General features: G+C 37.0%; 1 protein-coding gene, 1 long non-coding RNA gene and 2 other non-coding genes across 4 annotated transcripts; 2 read left to right on the top strand and 2 right to left on the bottom strand.

Annotated features, from left to right (window-relative positions):
• Positions 1-1,324: 1,324 nt before the first annotated feature.
• On the bottom strand, positions 1,325-10,194 carry LOC111784481 (SET domain-containing protein). Its single transcript, XM_023665174.2, has 5 exons — positions 9,458-10,194; positions 9,315-9,357; positions 9,132-9,232; positions 8,225-8,323; positions 1,325-2,363 (listed from the first exon to the last, which is right to left on the bottom strand). The coding sequence occupies exons 1-5, from the start codon at positions 10,157-10,159 to the stop codon at positions 1,443-1,445; spliced, it is 1,866 nt and encodes a 621-aa protein (XP_023520942.2). The 5' UTR covers positions 10,160-10,194; the 3' UTR covers positions 1,325-1,442.
• Positions 5,456-8,217, bottom strand: LOC147792343 (uncharacterized). The gene is made up of 2 exons (XR_015421491.1): positions 6,363-8,217; positions 5,456-6,215 (listed from the first exon to the last, which is right to left on the bottom strand). It is a non-coding gene; the product is annotated as an uncharacterized LOC147792343 (long non-coding RNA).
• A 10,294-nt stretch (positions 10,195-20,488) lies between the features above and the next one.
• Positions 20,489-20,572, top strand: TRNAL-CAA (transfer RNA leucine (anticodon CAA)). Its single transcript has one exon. It is a non-coding gene; the product is annotated as a tRNA-Leu (tRNA).
• Positions 20,573-22,789: 2,217 nt separating this feature from the next.
• On the top strand, positions 22,790-22,873 carry TRNAL-CAA (transfer RNA leucine (anticodon CAA)). The gene has a single exon. It is a non-coding gene; the product is annotated as a tRNA-Leu (tRNA).
• Positions 22,874-23,938: the final 1,065 nt, after the last annotated feature.

The raw sequence follows: 23,938 nt of genomic DNA, 5'->3' as shown, positions 1-23,938 counted from the left end.
AACTATCCTAAGCGAGTCATTGAATGTATATTTACTATTCTACACACGATCCGTACGTGCATGAACCCACCTGGTGGGTCCACGTTTGCACATGTGGGTCGTGTGTAAAGAAGTACTACATATCCAATTTAGCTCAAACTAGAAAGCCGCCAAAGAGAATGAAATGATGATTTAAATGATAAGTCCCACGCATATATTTACATTTCACAACCTCAATAGTGGGGTCACCTATTAAGTATTTATTAAAATACTCAAGTCATGTGTTACTCTTACCCTTCCGGTAAAGACAAGATAGTCATGCATGAATGATGGTGGCGACACGTAAAGACCATAGAACGATGTTAGGGTAGTTGCATTTCATCTTGTTTTATAGTCTTAGGTTATGTTAGGGCAATGTTTTTTTTTTTTTTTTTTTTTTTTCTTTTTTTTTTTTTTTTTTTTTTTAATTTTATTTATTTATTTATATATATTCTTGTTTCTTATATGTTTTTGGATTGATTTAAGAATTTTATTTTTAATGTGTAAGTCCATGACATTATTTTATGAATTATTTTAAATGAACGTTTCTTTATAAAAAAAAAAAAAAAAGGTCACGTCATACATATGATAGTAGCTCTATTTTAGTAGCAAAATAGGGTTGTTAAATTATAACTCGATCAAAAGTTCCTTAAGTATCACTTATTCTCTAATAAATAGTATGTTTATGATCTAACCATAAACTAAATTCGTCCCGAGCCAATGAGAGAATAGGGCCCATTATTCAAGTCCCCAAATAAGCACGGAAGAAAACTATTCATCCACTTTCCATATATGAAAATGAGTGAGTTCCATCTTGGAATGAGTAAATTCTATCTACTTTCTCTATATGAAAATGAATGAATTTCATCTCGCAAAATTATAGACATATCAAAGTGACTACAAAAAATCATTTTCACCTATGCTAGGAGCTCTCATAGACATGAGTGTTTATAACTCTCTCCATATTAAAGTTAAGTCGTCTATGATCATCTTATGAAATATTCGAGTGGTAAATTGGTTCTTTCCTAATCTAAAAGGGTCAATGGTTTTCATAATTGTTTTTAAATATTTGTATTTGTTTTAAACTTGAACGAAGAATTCAAAAGATAGAAACCATCGTAAAGAAATGGCAAGAAATCAAATCTGCTATTAAAATAAGTCTAATGTGTCAGAAATGAAATAGCCGATATAGCTCTGTTCCAGTTGGTAGAATAGAGAATTGAAAATTTTCGTGTCACCCGTTCAAATTTAATATTAAAATAAGCCTAATGTATCGGAAATGGCCGATATAGCTCAATTGGCAGAATAGATGACTAAAAATCTTCATGTCACCCGTTTGCTATTAAAATAAGGATAATGGGTCGGAAAGGACTGATTTTGTACTCAAATCGCAGAATAACTTATATTTCTACTAAACAACTGTATCAGTTCATGTCATGTAAAATACATTGAATCTGGGATGCCAAATGTGAATGGTGACCATAACAAATACTTGCTAAATAACCTCCATAGAATAAGCAATGGATACCAAGCTCAAAGATAGATTGGTCAGAAACATCTTGAATTTTACTACAATCACACGAACGATCACGGTAATTCGAACATGTCGTGATCGTCTTCGGCCAGCTGAAATCAAAGGGGTCAGTGAAAGCCTTCAAATATGAGCATTCATGAGCCAGAAAGCTCCAATATTTTTGTGAAATATTAGCAATGCAATTAGAAATACCAATCGAAAACTCCCGAAAATCCGCTTCTATAGATCGACCATGGATTCTACTCGTATTGAACTTATCGACCCATGAGCAGTTTAAACACGTTATTTCGCCCATAGGGGAGCTCGATTTTGAAGTGTTGGAGCCCCATAATGAGCTATGTTTAACAAGAATGAGCAAAGACTCTCCAGCAACAACCCAGCAATTTGCAGCAGAAGCAATCAAAGATGGTTCAGAAAGAAAAAGATGATGAGTAGCACCTGCAAGGAACAAGGAGTATGCTGCACTTGTTTTGCTCATCGTAGATGCGTTGCATTGATTTTCATCGTCATTCCATGAACGGACTTTGTAAGCCGATGCTAGAGCAGTGTACGCGTTCAGCAACAGGAAGTGCACGGGATGCAGCCTTAAGTTAAGAAGCTGTTTTCCGTCCCCGTCTTCCGCTTGCTCGTCGTAGAAACCTAAAGTAAGCAAGTTTTGAAGCTTCTCACAACATGATTCAGGAGAACCAATCGACAGGTACTCAGCGATGGCATTGTTGACATAATCATCTATTCTTGCTGTTGCAGTGTCATAATCAAAGTTGCTAATGGAAGTTGAATCAAGCAATTCCACATTGACAGCAGAGATTTCCTGAAGAAATTTAAAATGCATATCATTTTACTACGACACTATTCGAAAGAACAGAAATCACAAGAAATCTAACCACCCACCAATTATTATGAGACTGCTGCGGGAATGTTGCGCGGTATACATGTTAGGGAAGGACGATAGCGCTCTTTTAACGTTTTTCATATATTTGTTTAGTGTCACGGTTATGCTTGTCCAAGTCGTGTTGCCCATGGCCGCATTCCCATTACACGCTGAAACTCTTGCCTTGTACTACTTTATCGCTTTCTTTTACTGCTTTCCTGTTGTACTATTTCCTTTTTGTATTTTTTTTTTTTTAAGAGTATGACGTTTCGGCGAAATCATGGCTATGCCTGGTAGACATGAAATGCCTCAGAATGTACTGTAGAGGATACAACTAGTTGTCGAATTCTCCCTACCCGAAAAGTTATATACTGTTTATGCCGTTGTTGTCGCCTTTTTGCTTGCATGCTATATAACCTTAGGTGATTTTAGGTGGTCAAAGACATGTACTTCAGCAAAGTCCTCATTAGGACGGGCAATTCGCTGGAATTCTAGAAGGAGAATTTTGTCAATGGACTGTCAAAACACTTCTCAAGAATGATCAAAGACGGTCTTAAGACAAAGTATAATGGAACAATTCCATAGCAAGCTTTGGGAGTATTCAATCTCTAAAAATCAAGGTTGAAGGAAGAAGATAGGAGAAATTCAGAGGAATTTGGAGTATATGAAAGCAGAGAGAATAGCTCTTGTCTTCCAGATGGTAAGATGCATGAAGCGCAGTAGGAGTATTCAATCTCTAAGAATTAGGGTATTGTAAATACTAAGCTTAAGTCATGTTCAATCGCATTAGTTATGCTAGGGTATTGTAAATACTAAGCCTTCGTCGTGGTATTAGAGCCAAATTAGTGAGGGAAGAGTATTCAATCTCTAAGAATCAAGGTTGAACGCAGGAAGAAGATAAGAGAAATTTAGAGGAATTTGGAGTATGTGATAGCTGAGAGAATAGCCCTTGTGTTCCATGTGGTAAGACGCGGGAAATGCAGTAAGTCGTTGGCAAGCTTGGGTGCTCATTCATACAAAAGATTCCAAAGAAAATTTTATATCAACAACCTGACATCTTTATTAAAAAGACACTTCAATAAAGAAGAAAATGACAAATGAAGATTGACAACTTGTTGGCCACACAATAAAAGCTCACATGTGAATTATTAATCTTTTGTCTTTATGAATTATTAGTCTTTTGTCTCGGTGAATTATTAGTTTGCTTTAGGTTTTTTCTTAATTTAAGACTTTTAGAAAAACAAATCTCGCATCGGTCCTATCTTGCTAGATTTAATCTTATCTCTTAGTTTACGTTTATTTTCAAATCTGGAGTCTATAAAAAGACTTCTTGAATGTATAGAGAGACATTGGTCGATAGGTCTCTCTAAAATCAATCAGAAACCAAGAGAAGAAACCTTTATACTCCCCTTATCTTTCTTATTTTCGACACTTTAATAAACAAGTTCTTAAAAATGTTCCCCAAATAAAATCGTCTCATATCTTCTAACCAAGCAGAAGAAAGTTTAGATGGACACAGAGTGGGCACAAAGGCCTCACCATACTGTCAATCAAGAATACCATATGGCCAGAATTGAAGAAAAACTTCAAATTGAACTATTCCGAAGGTAGATACTAAAACTATTTACTAAGTTTCAACCTTCAATTTTACTCAAAGATCATGCATCAAATTCTCGGAGAAAAATATCTCAATTCATAGCAATAGGGAATCTCTGAAGATATCCCCGTCTTTATCTCCTTTCAAGACAAGAAACATAAAGATTTCTCAAATTCCTTATTGGGAATGGTTCAATCGTTCAATCTAATGACGTTTAGCGACTTTCGTAGACAGATTGAGTATCCATATCAGTATGGGTTGGAGATCTTGAGTCATTTTCATAGTGGATCGAGGCTCTTCTTTGATCGCAGTTGACATCCTTTACTTTTAAAGGGTCATATATTGAGCTTGAAATTCCTGAAATACTCGGTCTCGAACTCAAGAATTTTTTCACTTTTGGATTTGACGAAGGTTCTTCGCTGAACTTTATTTCAACGCTTCCGTTATCATGTACGATGATTTGAACAGGGTTTTGAGACTCTTTTCTTTTGAAAAAAACGGGCGTCTTCTATTTTTCAGAGAGTATTTTTAGTTATTTGATTCTAAGGGAGGGTTTTGGAACAGTCACGACTTTCCAATATTTGCTTCTATGAGCATAGTTGATCATTTTGGTGAGGATCTTAATGCTCTTGGAGAGATATTTGTATTCATGAACTTGTAATAACCTCTGAATCAACTAAAGAATGGGTTTCAGCCTTGATGTTCAAGCTTTTTTTATTATAGGTCCAGCATAAGGGATGATAATATATGTGGATCTTTGAGTGACAAAGTAAAATTTAGATAGCAATTGAAATAGACAGGTACATTCTCTAAATTAGATTGAACCATTTCCTGGAAGGAATTTGAGAAATCTTCATGTCTCTTATCTCGAAAGGAGATAAGGACAGGGATATCTAGCCCAAGTCTGAATAACGGTTTTATCGCAACTTGAACAAGACCGACGTGAAGATAATTAAACTCTTCACGGTGTTGGAGTATAAGAGATTTTGAAAAAAGATTCAGAGATTCCCTATTGCTATGAATTGGGATATTTTTCTCCGAGAATTTGATGCATGATCTTTGAGCAAAATTGAAGGTTGAAAATTGGCAAATAGTATTAGGATCTACCTTCGGAAGAGTTCAATTTTGAAGTTTTTCTTCAATTCTTGCAATATGGTATTCTAGATTGACAGTATTATTCAAGATGGTGGAGGTTTCCCTCTCCCATCTGAACTTTCTTCTGCTTGGTTAGAACATTTGAGACGATTTGATTTGGTAAACTTTTTTAAGAACTCATTCATTAAAATGTCGAAAATAAAAAAGATAAATGGAGTAGAAAGGTTTCTTCTCTTGGTTTCTGATTGATTTTAGAGATAGCTATCGACCAATGCCTCTCTATACCTTCAAGAAGTCTTTTTATAGACTTCAAATTTGTTTTTCTAAAAGTCTTAAATTAAGAAAAGACCTAAAGCAAACTAATAATTCACAAACACAAAAGACTAATAATTCACCCAGACAAAAGATTAATAATTCACATGTGAGCCTTCATTGTGTGACCGACAAGTTGTCAATCTTCGTTTGTCATTTTCTTCATTATTAGAGTGTATTTAATAAAGATGTCAGGTTGTTGATATAAAATTTTCTTTGGAATCTTTTGTATGATTAAGCACCCAAACTTGTCAATGGACTTACTGTATTTTCCGCGTCTTACCACCTGAAACACAAGGGCTATTCTCCCAATCATCACATACTCCAAATTCCTCTGAATTTTTCATCTTCTTCCTGCATTCAACCTTCATTCTTAGAGATTGAATACTTCTCTTCCCTCACTAATTTGGCTCTGATACCATGGCAAAGACTTAGTACTTACAATACCCGAGCATGACTAATGCGATTGAAAACTAGGCCCTTTTTCTTTTGAGCTAAAAATTTCAATTTCGGCAATCTTTTCGTTGGCCATTCTCGACGTATCTATTGCTGCATTGCTTCACTCTGTATCGTAATGGTACATGTGGGGATCAAGTTCGCCACTAGCTATTATCCTTTGATGAAGATGAGTTCCCCTTAGAGTTAACACACTAGGCCATTTTAGTGGTTGCTTACCTGCATCAGCTTAGGATTGTTCCGGTCCCTTCACCAATTGGGCCTTCTTCATGATCGTAAGTTCCCAACACTAAATCTCAGCTCGTATTAGTGAGTCTCACCCATTTGTCCCCCTGCCATATTGGATGTAGATACGATTAAAGAAGAGGTTGAAGATGACCCCGAGCTCGGCAAGATCATCCAACAGTTGCAAGATGAAGGGGAAAAGCTATCCAAATTCTCCTCTCATCAAGGAACATTGAAATACAAGGGGAGGTTACCATTATCAAAAACTTCCACTTTGATCCCATCTACTCTACACATGTACCATCACTCTGTAATTGGAGGACACTCTGGTTTCCTACAGTCCTACAAACATTTGACTAGTGAGTTGTATTGTTAAGGCATGGGGTTTATTGAAGGATTGTGTAGTCTGTCAACGAAACAAATCAGCTATGGGGTTTATTGAAGGATTACTACGATCAGAAGGACATGATACCATCTTAGTAGTCGTGGACCATTTCGGTAAATATGCTCAGTTTTTTGCCATCAAACATCGATTTACAGCTAAGACATAAGCATCCCTATTTATTAGAAAGGTAGTAGAGTTACATAGGTTTCCAAACTCAATCATTTCAGACTATGCTAAGATCTTTATCAGTCATTTCTGGACTGAACTTTTTCAGATACAGGGGACTCAACTCTGGCAAAGCACTCCATACCACCCTCAGGCAAATGAACAAAGGAAAATAAATATGTAGAATATTACCTTAGTGTTTTCGTGGTGAACGTTATACAATAGTTGTGTTGGGCAGGCATAACACCACGTTCCATATATTCAAAGTGGTGAATGGCAGGGCACCTCATCCTTAGCTATTGTATGGAATCCAAAAAAACACCCAACTCCAACCCGGATGAAACAAAGGGAAGTGGAATTTGCAGTAGGTGATTGGGTTTTCTTCAAAATTCGTCCTTATAGACAGGCATCACCACCAAAGAAATGTAGTGAGAAGTTAGCCCTGAAGTTCTTTGAACCTTATTTCATCGAATACAAGATTGGGCCAGTGGCTTATAAACTCCAACTTCCACTTGGGACAACAATACATCAAGTATTCCATGATTCTCAGATGAGAAGGCTCTGGGAACAAAACCATCAAGTACAGCCTAAGCTGCTTGTGTAGACCAGTGATTTTGGATGGAAAGTTGAACGTGAGGAAATTTTCAGTTATCAAAAGAATAGCACCACGGGCATGACTAAGTTATTAGCCAGTTGGAAGAACTTGCTAGATCATGAAGCTACTTGGGAGCAACTTGGGAGCAACATGGGAGCAACTCAACAATGTCTCCGACCCCAGCGGGTGATGTTAGGCCACCAATTACTAATTAGTACACTAGGAGGGGCAAGAAAGACATGGAGCCTGCAAGTTAGTCAGATGAGGGCAGTTTATGTAACGACCCAAACCCACTGCGAGTAGATATTGTCCTCTTTGGGCTTTTCCTTTCAGGCTTCCCCTCAAGGCTTTAAAATGCGTCTGCTAGGGGAAGGTTTCCACACCCTTATAACCAATGTGGGACATAACAATCCACCTCCCTTTGGTGTCCAGCGTCCTCGCTGGCACTCGTTCCTCTCTCTAATCGATATGAGACCCCCACCAAATCCACCCCCCTTTGGGGCCAGCGTCCTTACTAGCACACTGGCTCGTGACTACCCCCCTTCGGGGAACAGCGAGAAGGCTGGCACATCATCCGGTGTTTGGCTCTGATACCATTTGTAACGACCTAGATCCACCGCTAGTACATATTGTCCTCTTTGGGCTTTCCCTTTCGGGATTCCCCTCAAGGCTTTAAAACGCATCTACTAGGGGAAGGTTTCCACACCCTCATAAAGGGTCTTTTTGTTCTCCTCCCCAACCAATGTGGGACATCACAATCCACCCCCTTCAAGGCCCAGCGTCTCCCTAGCACTCTTTTACAAGGAGATACCTTACATAAACATCTTGAACATTTTCACTATGTCAAATACATTTTCACTATGTCAAGAAGTGATACCAAACTCCTCCTAATCGCTAAGGAAAAATTTGAATTCATAGCCAAATTTCAAAAACACAACAAGTTGTAAAAAAAATTTAATAGTTTTTCTTACTTGCAAAGCATGGTCCACATAAGTTGGGGGCTTGGCATTACATCGCTGGCAACTGCAGACAAATTTATATCTTGATCGCAACTCTGACTGCCTCATTGCCTGAGATAAAATCAACAAATTTCTCACAAATCTATTCCACAAGAAGATGCAATTAACAACGATATTTGTGATGTCCCACATTGGTTCGGGAGAAGAACAAACCACCATTTATAAGGGTGTGGCAACCTTCCCCTAGCAGACGCGTTTTAAAGCCTTGAGGGGAAGCCCGAAAGGGAAAGCTCAAAGAGGACAATATCTGCTAGCGGCGGATCTGGGTCGTTACAATCCCTTTCGGTCTTCCCCTTAAGGCTTTAAAACGTGTCTGCTAGGGGAAGGTTTCCACACCCTTACAAATGGTATCAGAGTTAGACATTGGACGATGTGCCAGCCTTCTCGCTGTTCCCCGAAGGGGGGTAGACACGAGGCGGTGTACCAGTAAGGACGCTGGTCCCCAAAGGGGGGTGAATTTGGGGGCAATCTCACATCGATTGGAGGAAGGAAAGAGTGCCAACGAGGACGCTGGGCCCCGAAGGGGGGTGGATTGTGATGTCCCACATTGGTTGGGGAGGAGAACAAACCACCCTTTATAAGGGTGTGGAAACCTTCCCCTAGCATACGCGTTTTAAAGCCTTGAGGGGAAGCCCGAAAGGGGAAGCCCGAAAGGGAAAGCCTAGATCTAGGGAAAGCCCAGATCTGGGGCGTTACAATATTCCACAAGCATCACATTCATTTACTCTGCAAATCTTTGCGTTGAAATATATACCAAGCTCATAATGAAATTTGGCATGCTTATGTGGAACTTAGTTCAGAAATTTCCACTGAAATATTATGAAGGGAAGATAACAAAAATAAGATAGAACTGCAATACCTTAGGTTGCAACAAGTCACAGTATGCAATCGTGACTGCTTCGCCATTCCTTATACTCTTTATACTCCTAACCATGACTCTTGGACCATAACCCTGAAAATCTTCATCAAAATTCACATGAATATATACAAACAGGGACAACAACAACAGCATTTAACTGATTGCAAACGTGAAGAAACACACCTTTTGTAATGAAATGCGAAAAGTTTCTACGAACAGTACTCATCTGCCATAAACAATCATGCAAAAGCTCTCACTAATTTCACGAGAAAGGGAGAGAAACGCCCATAAAGAAAATGAAAGCTATTCGTAGTTGAAACAATTACTTGACTGCAACTTCCTTCACCAGTACCAATGTCAGTACAGAAGGGGGAAATCCGTAGCCTCGTCTTGATGGAATCCGACGGAGTTTCAAATCTGTAACAAGCATTGGGAGAACAACTGTGATTGATCCAGCAGAAAGTTGGATGGTACACAGCAATCCCAATGGTTCGGCCAACCGAATCCTGAACCTCGACGGCGTTGGTCAAGACAAGGCACAGGATAGCCTCTTCCAAGGCGTTGTCATAGCGAATATCGGCAGAGTTCGTCCGTCTGGAAGCGGCAATGGCGTCGGCACCTTTCCGAATCTTGACGAAAACCTCGGAATCGTCTTCAGCAAGCATCAATTTCTCCCGATTTGTGAGAAGGCCAAAGATACGCTCGGGAGGAGCAGAGCGCCAAGCGGAGGGATCAGAGAGAAGGAGGTGGAGGAGGCGGAGGGAGGCGCGGAGGTCGGAGGTGTCGGAGAAGGGGAACTGACCGGTGGAGAAGGCGGCGGCGGTGAGGGAATCGGAATGGGAGCATATAGGGGAGCAGTAGCGGAGGAGATTAGAGTGAGAAATTGACGAATTTGGGAGAGGGGAGAAACAGGAGGAGCAGTGAGTGAGGAGGAAGGCATCGTGGAGAGCGGCGGTGAGGGGAGGCAACGGCGGAGTAATGTCTTCCGCCATTTCTATGTCTTCCATTGCTCTCATTTCCATCTCCATTTCTCTCCTTACTGAAAATGAATGAGTACGAATATTATTATTTGATTTTAAAAATATATATTAACATATGTAATTTACATTATAATTATTTTCAAACATAACAACTCGGCTCGGTTGTTACAGACCACCTTGTAATTGTTACAAATAATTTGATTCAAATTGGTTAATGTGGAGACATGAGAGTGAAGATATTTTATATAATATATTTCAAATGATTATTATATGCAACTCAATATAGTAACTATATTATGTACAAAATACAAAGAGGTAAGGAATGAAAAAGGGTTAAAAGGTAAAAATTGAAATTAAATATTTAATATGTGTAAATTAGAAAAATAACCCGGAAAGGGTATTTGTGGAAAAATAACCCTAAAAGAGTTAATTGGGAATTTAAACCACATGCAAAAGGTATCTCGTAATAAACTAAATTTACGAAGATAATCCTAAAAAGTGGCAAATTGTAAAAATGACCTAAAGATGGTAAATTCGATCCACTTAGTAAGGGCATTAGCATGTTTATCAGTCTCAAAAGTTTACGGGACACAAATAGGTAGCTCGAAGAAAAATAAGTAAAGGGGCTCTCAATTTCTTTATGTAAGTTTCGATCCGAAAATTGAGAAATCTCTCCTCCACAGTGAATTTCATTCCTTAAAGCTTATTTGTAAAGCTTCATGGCAAGGAACGGAAGTCTAGAAGTAGCTAGAACCCAAGACCCAAAAAAGTTGATATGGGTCAAGTTCGATATGGAGTCAGTATGGAGTAGCCTATTTTCGCTCAACATATCTTAGTTATTTTTAACCATAATAGCTTAAACCTATCTCAAATAAGACTATAATATTCATAAAGAAACTGAGTTGAAATAGTCCCTAGATCAATGAAAAAGATGTGAGTTTTAGAGGGGTCGAGAACTATCTTTGCGAGTCATTTGTTGGCTATAGGTAGATAAAGATGATGTGGCAACTCCAATATTGGCCACGTCGTTCCCTTTAGATTTTCTAGACCTTTGCTCACTATTTGGATCGGTTCACCTAGGCTTAGACTGGTTCTCAGAATAATTTTTTGTGTTCCAAGGAATATACTCAATTTCTAACCTACTCAAGAAATTTGAGGAAACATCAACTTTAGGAAGGTCGTGAAAAGTGAACCCAAACATGTTTGAACATGTAAACATCTAATCGAACCAGTAGCCAAATGGAGCAAGTTTCAAGAAATATTTGTAGGTTCGATTAGGACCATGGGCAAATGATTAGAAATCATATCCAGAAGCTTTATTGACCTAGTATCATGATTGCTAGGCCTTGAACCTAAAAGTACGTTATTCAATAAAGTTAACGTATTTATAAGCTTTCAGGTTCTGATATGCTCGGACCCTTTCCTACTAGTTTCAACCCTTCAGAAGCGTTGAAGGTTAGTATGACTACCTTTTAACTATTGTAAACTTTTGGAGACTAGTTTAAATTATTTATGCAAAATGAGGTTTTAGTTAGTTTAAATTATGAGGAGTAAGTTTAAATTATGTTATGCTAGATTAGGTGAGCCAATTCCCATTGTAGGATGCTAAAATCCTCAAGTTTCTCGAGTAGAATTAAATTTCAGAGAGCAACGTTGAGCTAGCATCAAAGGGTCGTAGTGGCTTCTAAGTCAACCAAGTAAGTGGCCTTACTATCGGTTTGGTTATAATTGTGTGTTGTATGATGACGCGTGTCCATGGCTTCGCACATGTCATATGCTCATATAGTTAAACGGTTACGAGATGATATGTGTACGTTATGATATGTTAATGTTGTATTGTATGTGATGAAATTGTATGTTTACAATATGATATATTAAGATAGAATATGTTTGAAGACCTGCTCGTGTTATGATACATGATATGATTTGGTACGTTAGAAGACATGATAAGTTTATGATATGAAATATGTTCGACATGAACAATATATGATATGATTAACATGCAATGTGATGAATTGACACCCCGATATACACATGGAAGTTATGGTAAAATGATATGATATAGAGGAAGATGCTAAGGGGTTGTTATACATGAAAATGAAAGGAAAAATGTTGAGACCTCATGCATCGGGATACCCTATTCCTTTTACGATGGTACGGATGCGTACGTTACGAGGTAGAAAAACGATCATTATGTTTACTATAATGTTGCTATGATGGTAGCTATTCCTAACGGGTGTCTGGCATCAACAGCTACCATAGAATGCTTGTCCGACCAGAAAGGGGCATAGGAGGTATGCAAACTAACTAGTGGGTCCATACTCGTACATGTGAATCGTGTGTAGAATAGTAAATACACATCCAATTACCCGCTTAAGGTAGCCACCATAGGAGTGATAGGTCCCACTCATGATTGTATATGCTTGCATCTAACTCCAATATCGGGGTCATGTACTAAGTATTTCTCAAAATACTCAGGCCTTGTGCTATTCTTATTTTTCACGTAAAGGCAACGCTCCCATGTACGATTGACCCGCATCGCAACCTAAGAGACCATGACGCATGCATAGGGTAGTTTCAAATTGAATTTAGTATATAGGTCAGTATAAGTTAGTTGCATTTCCATTTAGAAGCACATAGGTTAGTACAAGGCATTTTTACCTTATGTTATTTTTAATTTTTTATTATTTTATTTAAAAGCATTCTAAAAAACATGTAAGGCCAAGATTATGTTTTTATTATAAAGTTTTGAATGAAGTATTTTCGCATAAAATGTCTATAATATGTATATAGTAACGACTTTAGATTAAGTATAAATCTAGAGTCGTTACACAGATAGTTTACTGTTCTAACATGAGGATGATATATGAATAGATAGTTTATTGTTTTCACTAAAAAAAAAAAAAAAAAAAAAGTGATGCGAAAGTTAGTTTACTGATCTATCTCAGGAACAGGTAATTATTAGTCAACGGTACCACGAAAAACATTTAAGTTAAAACCTAGTAGGAAAAAATTTAAGTTGTATTGCGCACTTGTAGATTTAACTTGTATATCTTTTTACCTTCTCACGGGTTCATAAATTTTTTACAGTTCATGATTCGATGCATAGAAACACGAGTCGTCACACTCGATCTTAATTATAAATGATTTATGAACCTATGAGAATTTATCCTTTGATTTACATGAGTGTGAGTGACTTATGTAGCCGATTCAATATGCCTATTATTTTGAGAACTTAACTAAATAAAGAGTTAGAATATAATTTAATGAGATGAAATTCACTGCTTCCTGTACCGGGACAAGTAGATGAATAGTTCTAGTAAGTGTTGATTTCGAGACTTGAACAATGGACCCTGCCCTCTCACTAACTCAAGATGGACTTACTTAAGGGTTCAGATGTAATTATAGGGGTAAAATAGATTTTTTACTTCATTGTAATTATGAATAACTCAGTAAAAAATTGACTTGCCTGTAATAGTTATATTCATGGACACAATTTATCTACGGTACATAAAAGTGTAATTATATGTTTATAATGGATAAACCTCTAATTTATGAATGAAAATTGATTAATTAAAAAGTTTCATTAATTTAATCATATTAAAAGAATCAATTTAATTGAAATAAAAATGGAAGGATTTAAATTAATATTTAATATATTAAATATAAATTAGAAATATATACATAGTTCAAAACAAATCTTTTTAATATTAAATATAAAAAAAGAGATTTTTTTTTTTAAATTTAATTTGAGAGGTAAAAATTAATATTTAATATAAAAGATGCTTCCTATTAAATATTTAAATAATTAATATGTATTAAATATATTAAATAAAAAAATATATTTAAATTTTCATGAACTTATATAATAGGACATAACACGCAAAAACAAGACCAAAGGTTCATTGTCATGGTCGCGTAATTTGTGTTCTTGGGTCACTTATACCTAAGTCCTAGTTTTATGTACCTTGTAGTCCCTCACCCTTCTGACGGTGGATTTAAAGAGCTTGAGAGGTATATGGAAGTTCACGTTCATTTTCACAGACAATATTAATCAGTTCAGTTTCTACGTGTCCATGTGGTCTCCCCACTCCTCTTAAGGTGGGTTTACAGCGTACGAGTTTTATATAGAAACTTTCATGGTGGGTCTCGAGAGCTTAAACAGTATATGTATAACGACTTGAAATTTTCTACTTAATTTAAGGTCGCTACTATATACATATCATAATTATTGAATGCGGAAATACTTCATTTAAACTTTCATAAAATATAACCTTCCGCTTAAAACACAACCATGGACTTACATATTTTGAAAACATCTTTAAAAATGATACAATAAAAGATTAAATAAAATAAATAAACGTTTAAATTAAAAAAATCCTATCCTAGCCTAAGTTTAAGATAATAAGTACGACTACTCTATGCATGTGTCATGGTCTCGAGTTGCGATGCCGTTACCAGCCGTACAGGAATGTCTTGCCTTAACCTGATATAGAGGTAGCACATGGCTTGAGTATTTTACGAAATACTGAGTAAGTGACCTCACTAATGGAGTTAAATGCAAGAATACGCAATGACGAGACCTATCATATCAGTCTCTTTTCCTACGACACTATCATATCAGTCTGTTTTCAGTCCAATGCGCCCCGACCTCCACAGATCGTTGCTCCTCACCCATGCCAACAAGCTCAAACCAGAGAGATTCGACGCTTACACCGCCCCAAACAACCACCAAACCTCCTACCACACGCCCTAGAACTTATCTACAAAAAAAATAAGAGAAAAGGACGAGAGACAGAGAACGAGAAGGAGAGAGAAAAAAACTGTGTTAATGCCGGCGAGAACCGAGAGTTAGAGAGGCTGAGGAAATGGGATGGATTTACATCCTTAACCCTTCAACCAAATCGGTGGCGTCATCAGGGTGCGAAATACGTCAAAATTGAGCCACAACAATCGAGGAAACTGTCGAAAACGTCGTCATATTGTGGAGAGAGAAAACGTTGAAAAATCATTGAAAAATGAGTGAAGAAGACGAAGCCCGACGGGTCGGACCAGAGTTAGAATAACCCGTGACCCAATCCACCACTATAGACTTAGAGTTGCACTCTTATGCTCTGCAGTACAAGTTATGTCCAACAGTCGATTCTTCACGAGTTGTTCATAATTACAGCTGGGTTAAAAGTTCGTTTTACTCCTGTAATTACATCTTTCACCTTAAGTACCACTGATTCTCTAATGAACAATTTTTTTTTTTTATGATTTAATCATAAACTAAGTCCCTCTCAGAGGCCAATGAGTGGGTGAAGCCCCATTTTTCAAGTCTCGATATCTTTATTAGTACTTAAGAGAACAACTTATCTATTTTCCTTATATGGAAAGGAGTGAATTCTATCTCATGATATTATGTTCACAACTCTCTATTTGGGTAATTCCTTAGAATGGTAGACATATTGAATCAACTAAAAGATCAATTCTCACCCATGTAAATTAAAGGACAAGTCCTCATAGGCAGTTCATAACTCACTCAATATTAAGATTGAGTCGCATATGATTATCATGTGAATTATTGATCTTCTCAATTAACAGATTTATAAAGAGAGATTAATATTTTTTGGTCCAGTCTTATACAAACTCATTGTATAGGATACTCCGCTTACATTTCTCCACATGAATGATTTGGATCAAATCATTTGTAATCCTTACAAAGTGGGTCGCATCAATAGTGTTAGTGAGAATGTTTGATTAATCCACCACACCTAAATGGTGTGAAAATTATCTTATTTATAATCAAATAAATTACAAGGATATGGAAAGAGTAATAAACGGAAATAACAATAAATGGAAAGATACCTATGGTAAGAGATATTTGCCTTATAATAAAACATCAAATATGATATATATGGTAAACTATAATTTATTACTAAATATCCTTAACACCCCACCGCAAGCTAAGCGTTGGAATTAAACGAATGTGAAGCTTGAATCTGAAAAATTCAACGAGAGGTTGAGAAACACTTTTCGTGAAGATGTCAACAACCTGGTTCAGAGGAGGCGTAGAGAAACACTTTCTTGGCCATCGAAAACTGCAGAGGGGTCGTCGCTCAACGGCGATGCTGCCTTGGCTTCGGCAAGAATATGTCTAACCCACGAAGAGGGATCGTCGCGTACCGACGATGCTGTCTTGGCTCTGGTGAGAATATGTCAACCCAAGAAGTAGAAGGGAAAACCTAGAGCAAGGGACAAAGACAATGTTGAAGCCGGAAGAGTCGCCACGATGGGTGAAGGAGCCAATTTCGGCTAGAAGGGCGGTGACGACTTGGTTGGCGAAGAGGCCAGTGCGGCGCCCAAATTCCAAAGGTAAATCTCTACAGAAGGTTGATAGGTTTAGGTTAGGGTTTATGTGAAGGATGAAGGGAAGATTCGGAAGAAAATGAAAGAGACTATGTTGGTTGAGGGAAAATCGATTATGTTGGAAAAGGTGAGGTTGTATGTACAAAGTATGGCGAAGGGTGATTTGGAAGTCAAAAGGGTGGAGCCGAAGAGTAATCAATCAGCTATGCATGTGGCAGTTATGGAGACCGCCTTTGCGGCTTCAAAGCCAGCAGTGGTGGTGGAGAAGAAGATGAGTAGGGAATTCAGAAGCCATTGAAAATAAGGGATCGGGGTTGCTAAACTGAAAGTACTCTGATACCATGAGAATGTTTGATTAATCCACCACACCTAAATGTTGTGAAAGTTATCTTATTTATAATCAAATAAATTACAAGGATATGGAAGAGTAATAAACGGAAATAATAATAAATAGAAAGATACTTATGGTAAGAAGATATTTGCTTATAAACATCAAATATAATATATATGGTAAACTATAATTTATTACTAAATATCCTTAACCGTTACTAGGATAAGTCACTCAATTTTATCCATATACTATAGACGCTTTAGGTTATTATTTGAACATGATCCTCTTGTATGTCAACCACATATTGTTCAAGATTACATTAATAATCTTGGATTTTCATACCATGGATAACAATTAAATTACAAATCAAAGAATAAAAATTATGGTTAGAAACTAAATAATTAATTACGAGGTTTAGGGCATAAATCCTAACATGAAGACACATGAATGATATGATGACTGATATGAGAAACGTTATCATATGAATAAAATGATAGCGGGGGTTATATTTAATTATGATGAAAATGAAAAAATGTTGGGACCTCATCCATTAATGTATGCTCATGCATTGGTGGATACCCCTATTTTTTACGATGGTATGGATGCGTACACTACTAGGCTGGAGGAACGACCATTATGTTTTACATAATGCTGCGTTGACGGCTACTACTTCAAACGGGTGTTTGACATAGAGAGCTCCTAGAGTATGCTCGCCTAACAAGGAAAGGAGTCCAGCAGTGTGCGAACCGACTGGTGGCTCCATACTCGCACGTATGGGCCGTGTGTAGAAAAGGAATTACACATCCAAATTGTTCGTTATGATATAACCGTAGGAAAATAGACTGTTATGATAGGTTTTGTCATTGCATTCGCATGTTATTGCATTATAACTCCAATAGGAAGTCTCTTACTGAGTATTTTTAAATTACTCAAGTTTCGTGCTATTACATTTTTCAGATAAAGGTAAGACGTCCTTATAAGGATGATGGAGGCATCGGAACCTCGAGACCGTGGCACATACATAAGATAGATTTGCATTTTCTTGAGTAATATAGGTTAATGTAAGTTGTGTAACGGATTAGACAAAAGAAAAAAAGTCAAAGGCGTCCGTGGTCGCCGGCTAGACTCGAAAACCCAAGGTCTGGACTTCTTCTGGTAGTCGTGAAGAAGATGAAGTCCAACCCAAGGTCTGGACTCGCGACCCAAACCGAAACCACCCGTAGCCGTGAACCGCAGCCCAACCCATCTACGGACATCGCCTCAGCCCAGCCCAATCCACACCTCGACCTAACCCAATCAGCCGTGGCCCAGGAACAAAAACCAAACCGACCCAGACCGCAAGCCCAATCCACCTGCAGACACAGACGTCAGCCCAATACCCGACGCTGACAGGCCAGCCCACCTGCAACCAAAACTCTTCAGCCGTCGCAACCAGAATTCGTGACCGAAGTTCGACCCGCCCGACGACCCACGCCTTGACTTGAGTTTAACCCTGCACACGTGGCCGCTTCTGGTTGCGCCACGTGTTAGTGACTGACGCAAAGTCCCCTCAGCTCCGGTGGCTTAATCGGCTCGGCAGCGGCTCCACAATGGGTTCTCGGCTTGGGAATCCTATTTATGACCTATTCAGCAACGTTTTGACCTTCTCGGACGTATTTCGACCCCGTTTAAGGAAAAATAGGTCATTTTACGGCCGTATTTCACAAATTTCAAGTTGGAAATTAATTATGTTTGTGATACAAAGGTGTCGAACAATCCAATAGGAACCAACCACTAACGAAAGCGTAGGACGCATACGAGGAGCTAGAAGCTTACGTATATATTTTAGGGAGTACTTCGGCTAAGGTCTACCATGTAAGTGGCTCTATCGTCGCAGGTTACGCAATTGTGTGTTGTATGTTGGCATGTGCCCGTGCATCCGCATGTGTCATTAATTGTATGTTAAATTGTTACGATTTATACTTAAAAGTATGCAAGGTGAATGTATGTTGTTTCTGAAATGACTTGATGTGCGATATAATGTGATGTGATGTATTGTGCTTATAATATTTATGTGATCGTTAAGATGTGTTTTGTACGAATTACATGTCATAATATGTTATAATGAAAGCATGAAATGTAATGTTACGTTCCTTAAATTGTATGTAAACAACATGATATGTGTGACATGAAATTACAACCTATAGTATAAAATATAATCCCGTTAGAATTATGCATGATAGGAGGACTAAAAAATGAAAAGTAATATGATACAAATGAAACTGACAACGAGGTTATATCTATTAATGATAAAAGTAAATATATTGGGTACCTCATGCACTATGTGTGCTCATACATTGGGGGAATACCTCTATTCCATCACGAGGGTACAGGCGCGTACACCCAAGGGCAGGAAAATGATCGTTATGTTTTAAATAACGTTGCCATGACGGTTACTAGTTCTAACGGGTGTCCAACCTAAAGAGCTCCCAAAGTATGCTCGCCTGACAAGGAAAGCTCCCAGAATATGTCCGGCCTAAAATTACTAATCTGACGTGATTTACTAGAATTCATATAAAATTATTGACATTTAATTTCTAACTTAAAGCTAAACAATTGTAAATAATTTAGAGCAGATCTAACCTATAATCGGATGTGATTTCTTAAAAATGAAATTAGGATAAAAGAAAAAGAAGATTTAACATATACCTAAACAAACTGATGAGCTTTCTCTTCAATTAAATCTGCTTCTACTAGTCATTTTCGTCTCTTCAATTAAGCTGATGAGTTTGATCCTGAGTCGTGGAAAAGATTTAGTTCCTCTTGAACTCGTAAAAAGAGGTGTTATGGTTTTTTTTTTTGGATTGGTGGAAAGAGCCGAGAAGATTTTTATTCAAACTTTAAGAAACGCTTGGAGAGTGGAGAAAGTCGATTTTGACTGAACCACTATAAAACTATGGTGTTACTTCCTCCCACTCTATCTTATTTAATTTTGAAGTTCTTACGTGATTTCTTAATTTTTTTTTCATAATTGTTTATTATTTTAATTTATATACTTGTTACGTGAATTGTGCCTTTAAATTAATATAGAATTTTTGATAGTTGGAAAAATTAAATTTTAAATATTTTTTTTTGGTCAAAATTCTATTCACCCTTTTGAGGTCTGTCGTACCGATCCAACACAATGACCATTAATGATTGTCTACCCAATACACACAAAGTCCAACCATTATCATACTCATTACATTAAAAAATCATATGATGCGGTCTCAAAATACATATTTTTCATGACCAACAGAGCATGACATCAAACAACATACAATATATCCAACCATATTTAGAAAAAAAAAAAAAAAAACGGTTTAGTTTCAATAAGAAGGTCCCCTCCCTCCGACGCTTCCCTTAATCATTACTGTTGGATGAAAGTGTCCCACATTGGTTAATTTAGAGAATGATCATGAGTTTATAATCAAAGAATGGAAGCCCAAAGTAAAGCCATGAGACTTTATGCTCAAAGTGGACAATATCATACCATTGTGGAGAGTCGTGTTCATCAAATCCTCAAATGTCGAACAAAGGACTCTAAAGATTGTTCCCCGCTATGAATATTTTTTTAGAAAATTAATATTGTTTAAATATTTATGACAAAATTATCATCAAATTAAATAATGGTTGTTTTACAACAAATATTAAACTAATTTTTACACAAGCAAAATGTCAGGATGGCCGAGTGGTCTAAGGCGCTAGACTCAAGTTCTGGTCTTCGTGAGAAGGCGTGGGTTCAAATCCCACTTCTGACATTTTTATTTATTTCTTTTTAATTAAAGTTTTAACGTGCTAATGGGCAAATACTATAGTTATGAGAACCATGTGTGGCTACTTTGGATGTGTAGTACTTTCCTACACACAACCCACACGTGCGAGTCTGGATCTCTAGGCGGTCTATAGCGACGAGTACACACAACCCACACGTGCGAGTCTGGATCTCTAGGCGGTCTATAGCGACGTTCGGTGGTCAGCATACCCCTAGGTGTCATGCTCAACATGATCATCGTCATCATTATAACGTGCGCGTCTGCATTCATCATCATAAAGGGGAAGTATCACGATGCTTCTATCCAGACAACATGCATGAGGTCTCTCCATTACTCATCTTAAAACATTTTCTTACATAACCCTGGTTTCATCTCTACATGCTCATTAGATATTTATGTTAATATCGTTGTTCATACTCTTTAAGGTTGTGTCCTAGACCGATTTCTTGACATGATGGAACATGGCCTTCATCACATACAACATGCTTAATATGAAAAACATCATCATATTAAGGTAACAACGTTATGCATCATAAATTGTCATCATAATGCCATCAATACATCATAATCATCAAGTATCATCCTAAAGCTCATGTACGTCACCATATGTCATAACTCATCATCATACGTCATCACATAATCAATATACGTCATTATATGTAATCATATGTTCTAGCTCATACATCATACATCAGATTTCATACAAGTTTCTAGCTTATTCTATAGTAAGGCCATTTACTTGGTTGGCCTTAGCCGGCGTTCTCCCTAATTTAAATAGCATTAGCTCTCTTTCCTTGAATGCTGTTACAAACGTCACTGGAGTTCGTTTCGTATTAGATTGTTCGTCACCTTTCGTTAATATTTTACAAATAATTAATAATTCAATTGACAAATGTGAAGTACGACACTAAAACGGCCTCAATTACCTTAATCAGTGCAGAAATAAGTTTGGGAGGGTCAGAACGGTGGAGATCGGGCTAAAATACGACCTGGACTTTACACGTGGGTTGACACGTGGCAGAATCAGAGTGGGTCATGTTAGGTGCAGACGGCTTCAGGTCGAGGCGCGGGTCACGGGTTGCGGTCTCGGACATTGCAGGCATGGACCGCTGTAGTGGACTAGGCCGGTCTCTCCCTCTCCCTCTCCCTCTCCCTCTCTAGCGCAATATTTCTGGTGGTCGTAAGAAATATCGCATTCATCGACGACTGAGGAATTTTATTATTTTTATTTTTTTAATTAACGGGACGTTACTACTTTTTTTGTCAAAATTCTATTCACCTCTTCTACGGTTGTCATGCTGAACCAACCCAATGACCATTAGTGGTTGCCTACCCAATACACACCGAGTGTAACCATTACCACACTCGTTACATTCACAAATCATATGATGCATACATGCAGTCCAAAAACATCTATTTTTCATGAACAATAAAGCATGACATCAAACAACATACAACATATCGAACCTTATTTAGAAAAAATAAATGGTTTAGTTTCAATAAGGTCTCTTCCCTCCGACGCTTCTCTTAATCATTACTACAAGTGTTTGCCTAATTTCAACTTAGACCAAACCTACATTAAAAGATCTACAAACTAATCTAAACGGCATAGGTTATGACAATTCTAAAATTTACCAAGCTTTATTACTCACAGTTCTCCTACAGAATAAATGATCCTTAATCCAACTTCTTCGACAACTCTTTAAGCTGGTTGGTTGACACATTGAACTTCTTACGGGTATCTCGATTTCAAATTTTAGAGATAAATATTAGTTCTTCGTAGCATCCAAAATCGAGATTGAATTAAAATAACAAGTTTTTTAAGTTGGTAAATTTTCTTTCTTTGAAGCATAGTTTTATTTTTTAGAATATTTTTTTTGAAAACTAAAATATTGAGAATTAATTTTTTTCCTTCAAATTTAATTTCTAAAATTTTCGAAAAATGTTCAAATAATAATTTTTTTTTGAACTTTTGGTGATTTAAAAATTAATTTCATTTTCTTATTTTTTTTTTTAAAAAATAAACAATATATTTGTTCCCGACATATTAAAAACTATGAATATTTTTAAAATAAAATTAATATTTTTTTAAAGATTTATGACAAAATTATCCTTCTAAAGAGACAATAATTCTATTTCCATTCTAAATTAAATAATTATTTTTTTCACAAAATCTCAAACTAATTTTTTGACAAACAAAATGTCAAAATGGCCGAGTGGTCTAAGGCACCAGACTCAAGTTCTGGTCTTCGAAAGAAGGCGTGGGTTCAAATCCCACTTCTGACATTTTTTTTTATAAAGTAGTCATTTGATGAAAATGATATAGTCAAGAGTCGGCCATAGCATATTTACAAGTTTGTCGTGGTCCTAGAGAGATATTTGACCATGAAATCGTGAACCTCGTAAACTCACCATTTTATAGGGATTTTATTGACCATGAGATCGTAAACTCGAGTTTCACTGTCTCTTTGATTGAACGAGAAAAATAGGTGAAAAGAGTTTCAGTGGGTGACGGGAGTTTTTGACATAAAAATTCGTAAGCTAATTCAAATAAGAGGTTACAAAAATGACTCCACTATTCGATATCTTTTTGCACCGTTAGTGATTTTTTTATGATCCCTAATGGTACAAAAGTATCTCGAGGAGATCTACAATTTTCGTGAAAAAATCGTGGGTTGATCGAGAAGATGCTAAAAAATGAAAAACAAAAACAAAAAAAATAAAAAAATGTACCATGGTTGTAGAAACTTCTCTATGTTCTTGCATTGTTAACATGGTTTTATGATTCTTAATGTTATAAATGCATCTTAAAGAGATCGATATCAACTCATCACGCTATTGTCTTGGCTGCACAATAACAACCTCCTTCTGAAAAGCATAAGACCAGCATTGTGAGTATAAAAATACTCTGCAATCAACCTACTTGTAGACTCTATATCACTTTTATGTCGAAATCAATTTATATGTCATATCCAATCCTTTACCTCGATCCACGACTAAAATATCAAGTTTTATCTCATTGTTTATCCAAAGATAGATTCTCAAGTATATGATGTCAAGGAACCAAACATCTTCCTTCCTCGATTGATTGAGCTTCCTATATGATGTCAGCAACATTTCTTCTTTCTCCTCAAGCTTAGCATAATTCCTTCTTTCCTTCTCCCAGTGGGACACTCAGATTTAAAATGTCCTAACTAATGAAACTTGTAACACTCAACTGTAGCTTTGTTGAATGGATGTCCACCTCTTCCTCTACCTCTTCCTCGAAACCATCACGAGCTCGATCATCTCCTCTTCCATCGATTCTATTATCGTATGTCACTTTTAGTGTTTGTTCATCACCTACACGTT

Source organism: Cucurbita pepo, chromosome 6 (assembly GCF_057944985.1).
Source record: "Cucurbita pepo subsp. pepo isolate OVF chromosome 6, ASM5794498v1, whole genome shotgun sequence".
In the NCBI taxonomy this organism is placed as follows: domain Eukaryota; kingdom Viridiplantae; phylum Streptophyta; class Magnoliopsida; order Cucurbitales; family Cucurbitaceae; genus Cucurbita; species Cucurbita pepo.
The sequence above is the reverse complement of the archived record's forward strand: the minus strand, read 5'-3'. Positions and strand labels throughout refer to the sequence as shown.

What these genes read in the sequence shown, in the direction of transcription:
- LOC111784481 (XM_023665174.2), bottom strand. Translation starts at nt 10,159, where the DNA reads ATGGAGATGGAAATGAGAGCAATGGAAGACATAGAAATGGCGGAAGAC. An exon ending in GTGAAGGAAGTTGCAGTCAA is followed by an intron (nt 9,358 to 9,457) that starts GTAATTGTTTCA and finishes TGTTTATGGCAG; the next exon opens with ATGAGTACTGTTCGTAGAAA. An exon ending in GTGACTTGTTGCAACCTAAG is followed by an intron (nt 8,324 to 9,131) that starts GTATTGCAGTTC and finishes ATTTTATCTCAG; the next exon opens with GCAATGAGGCAGTCAGAGTT.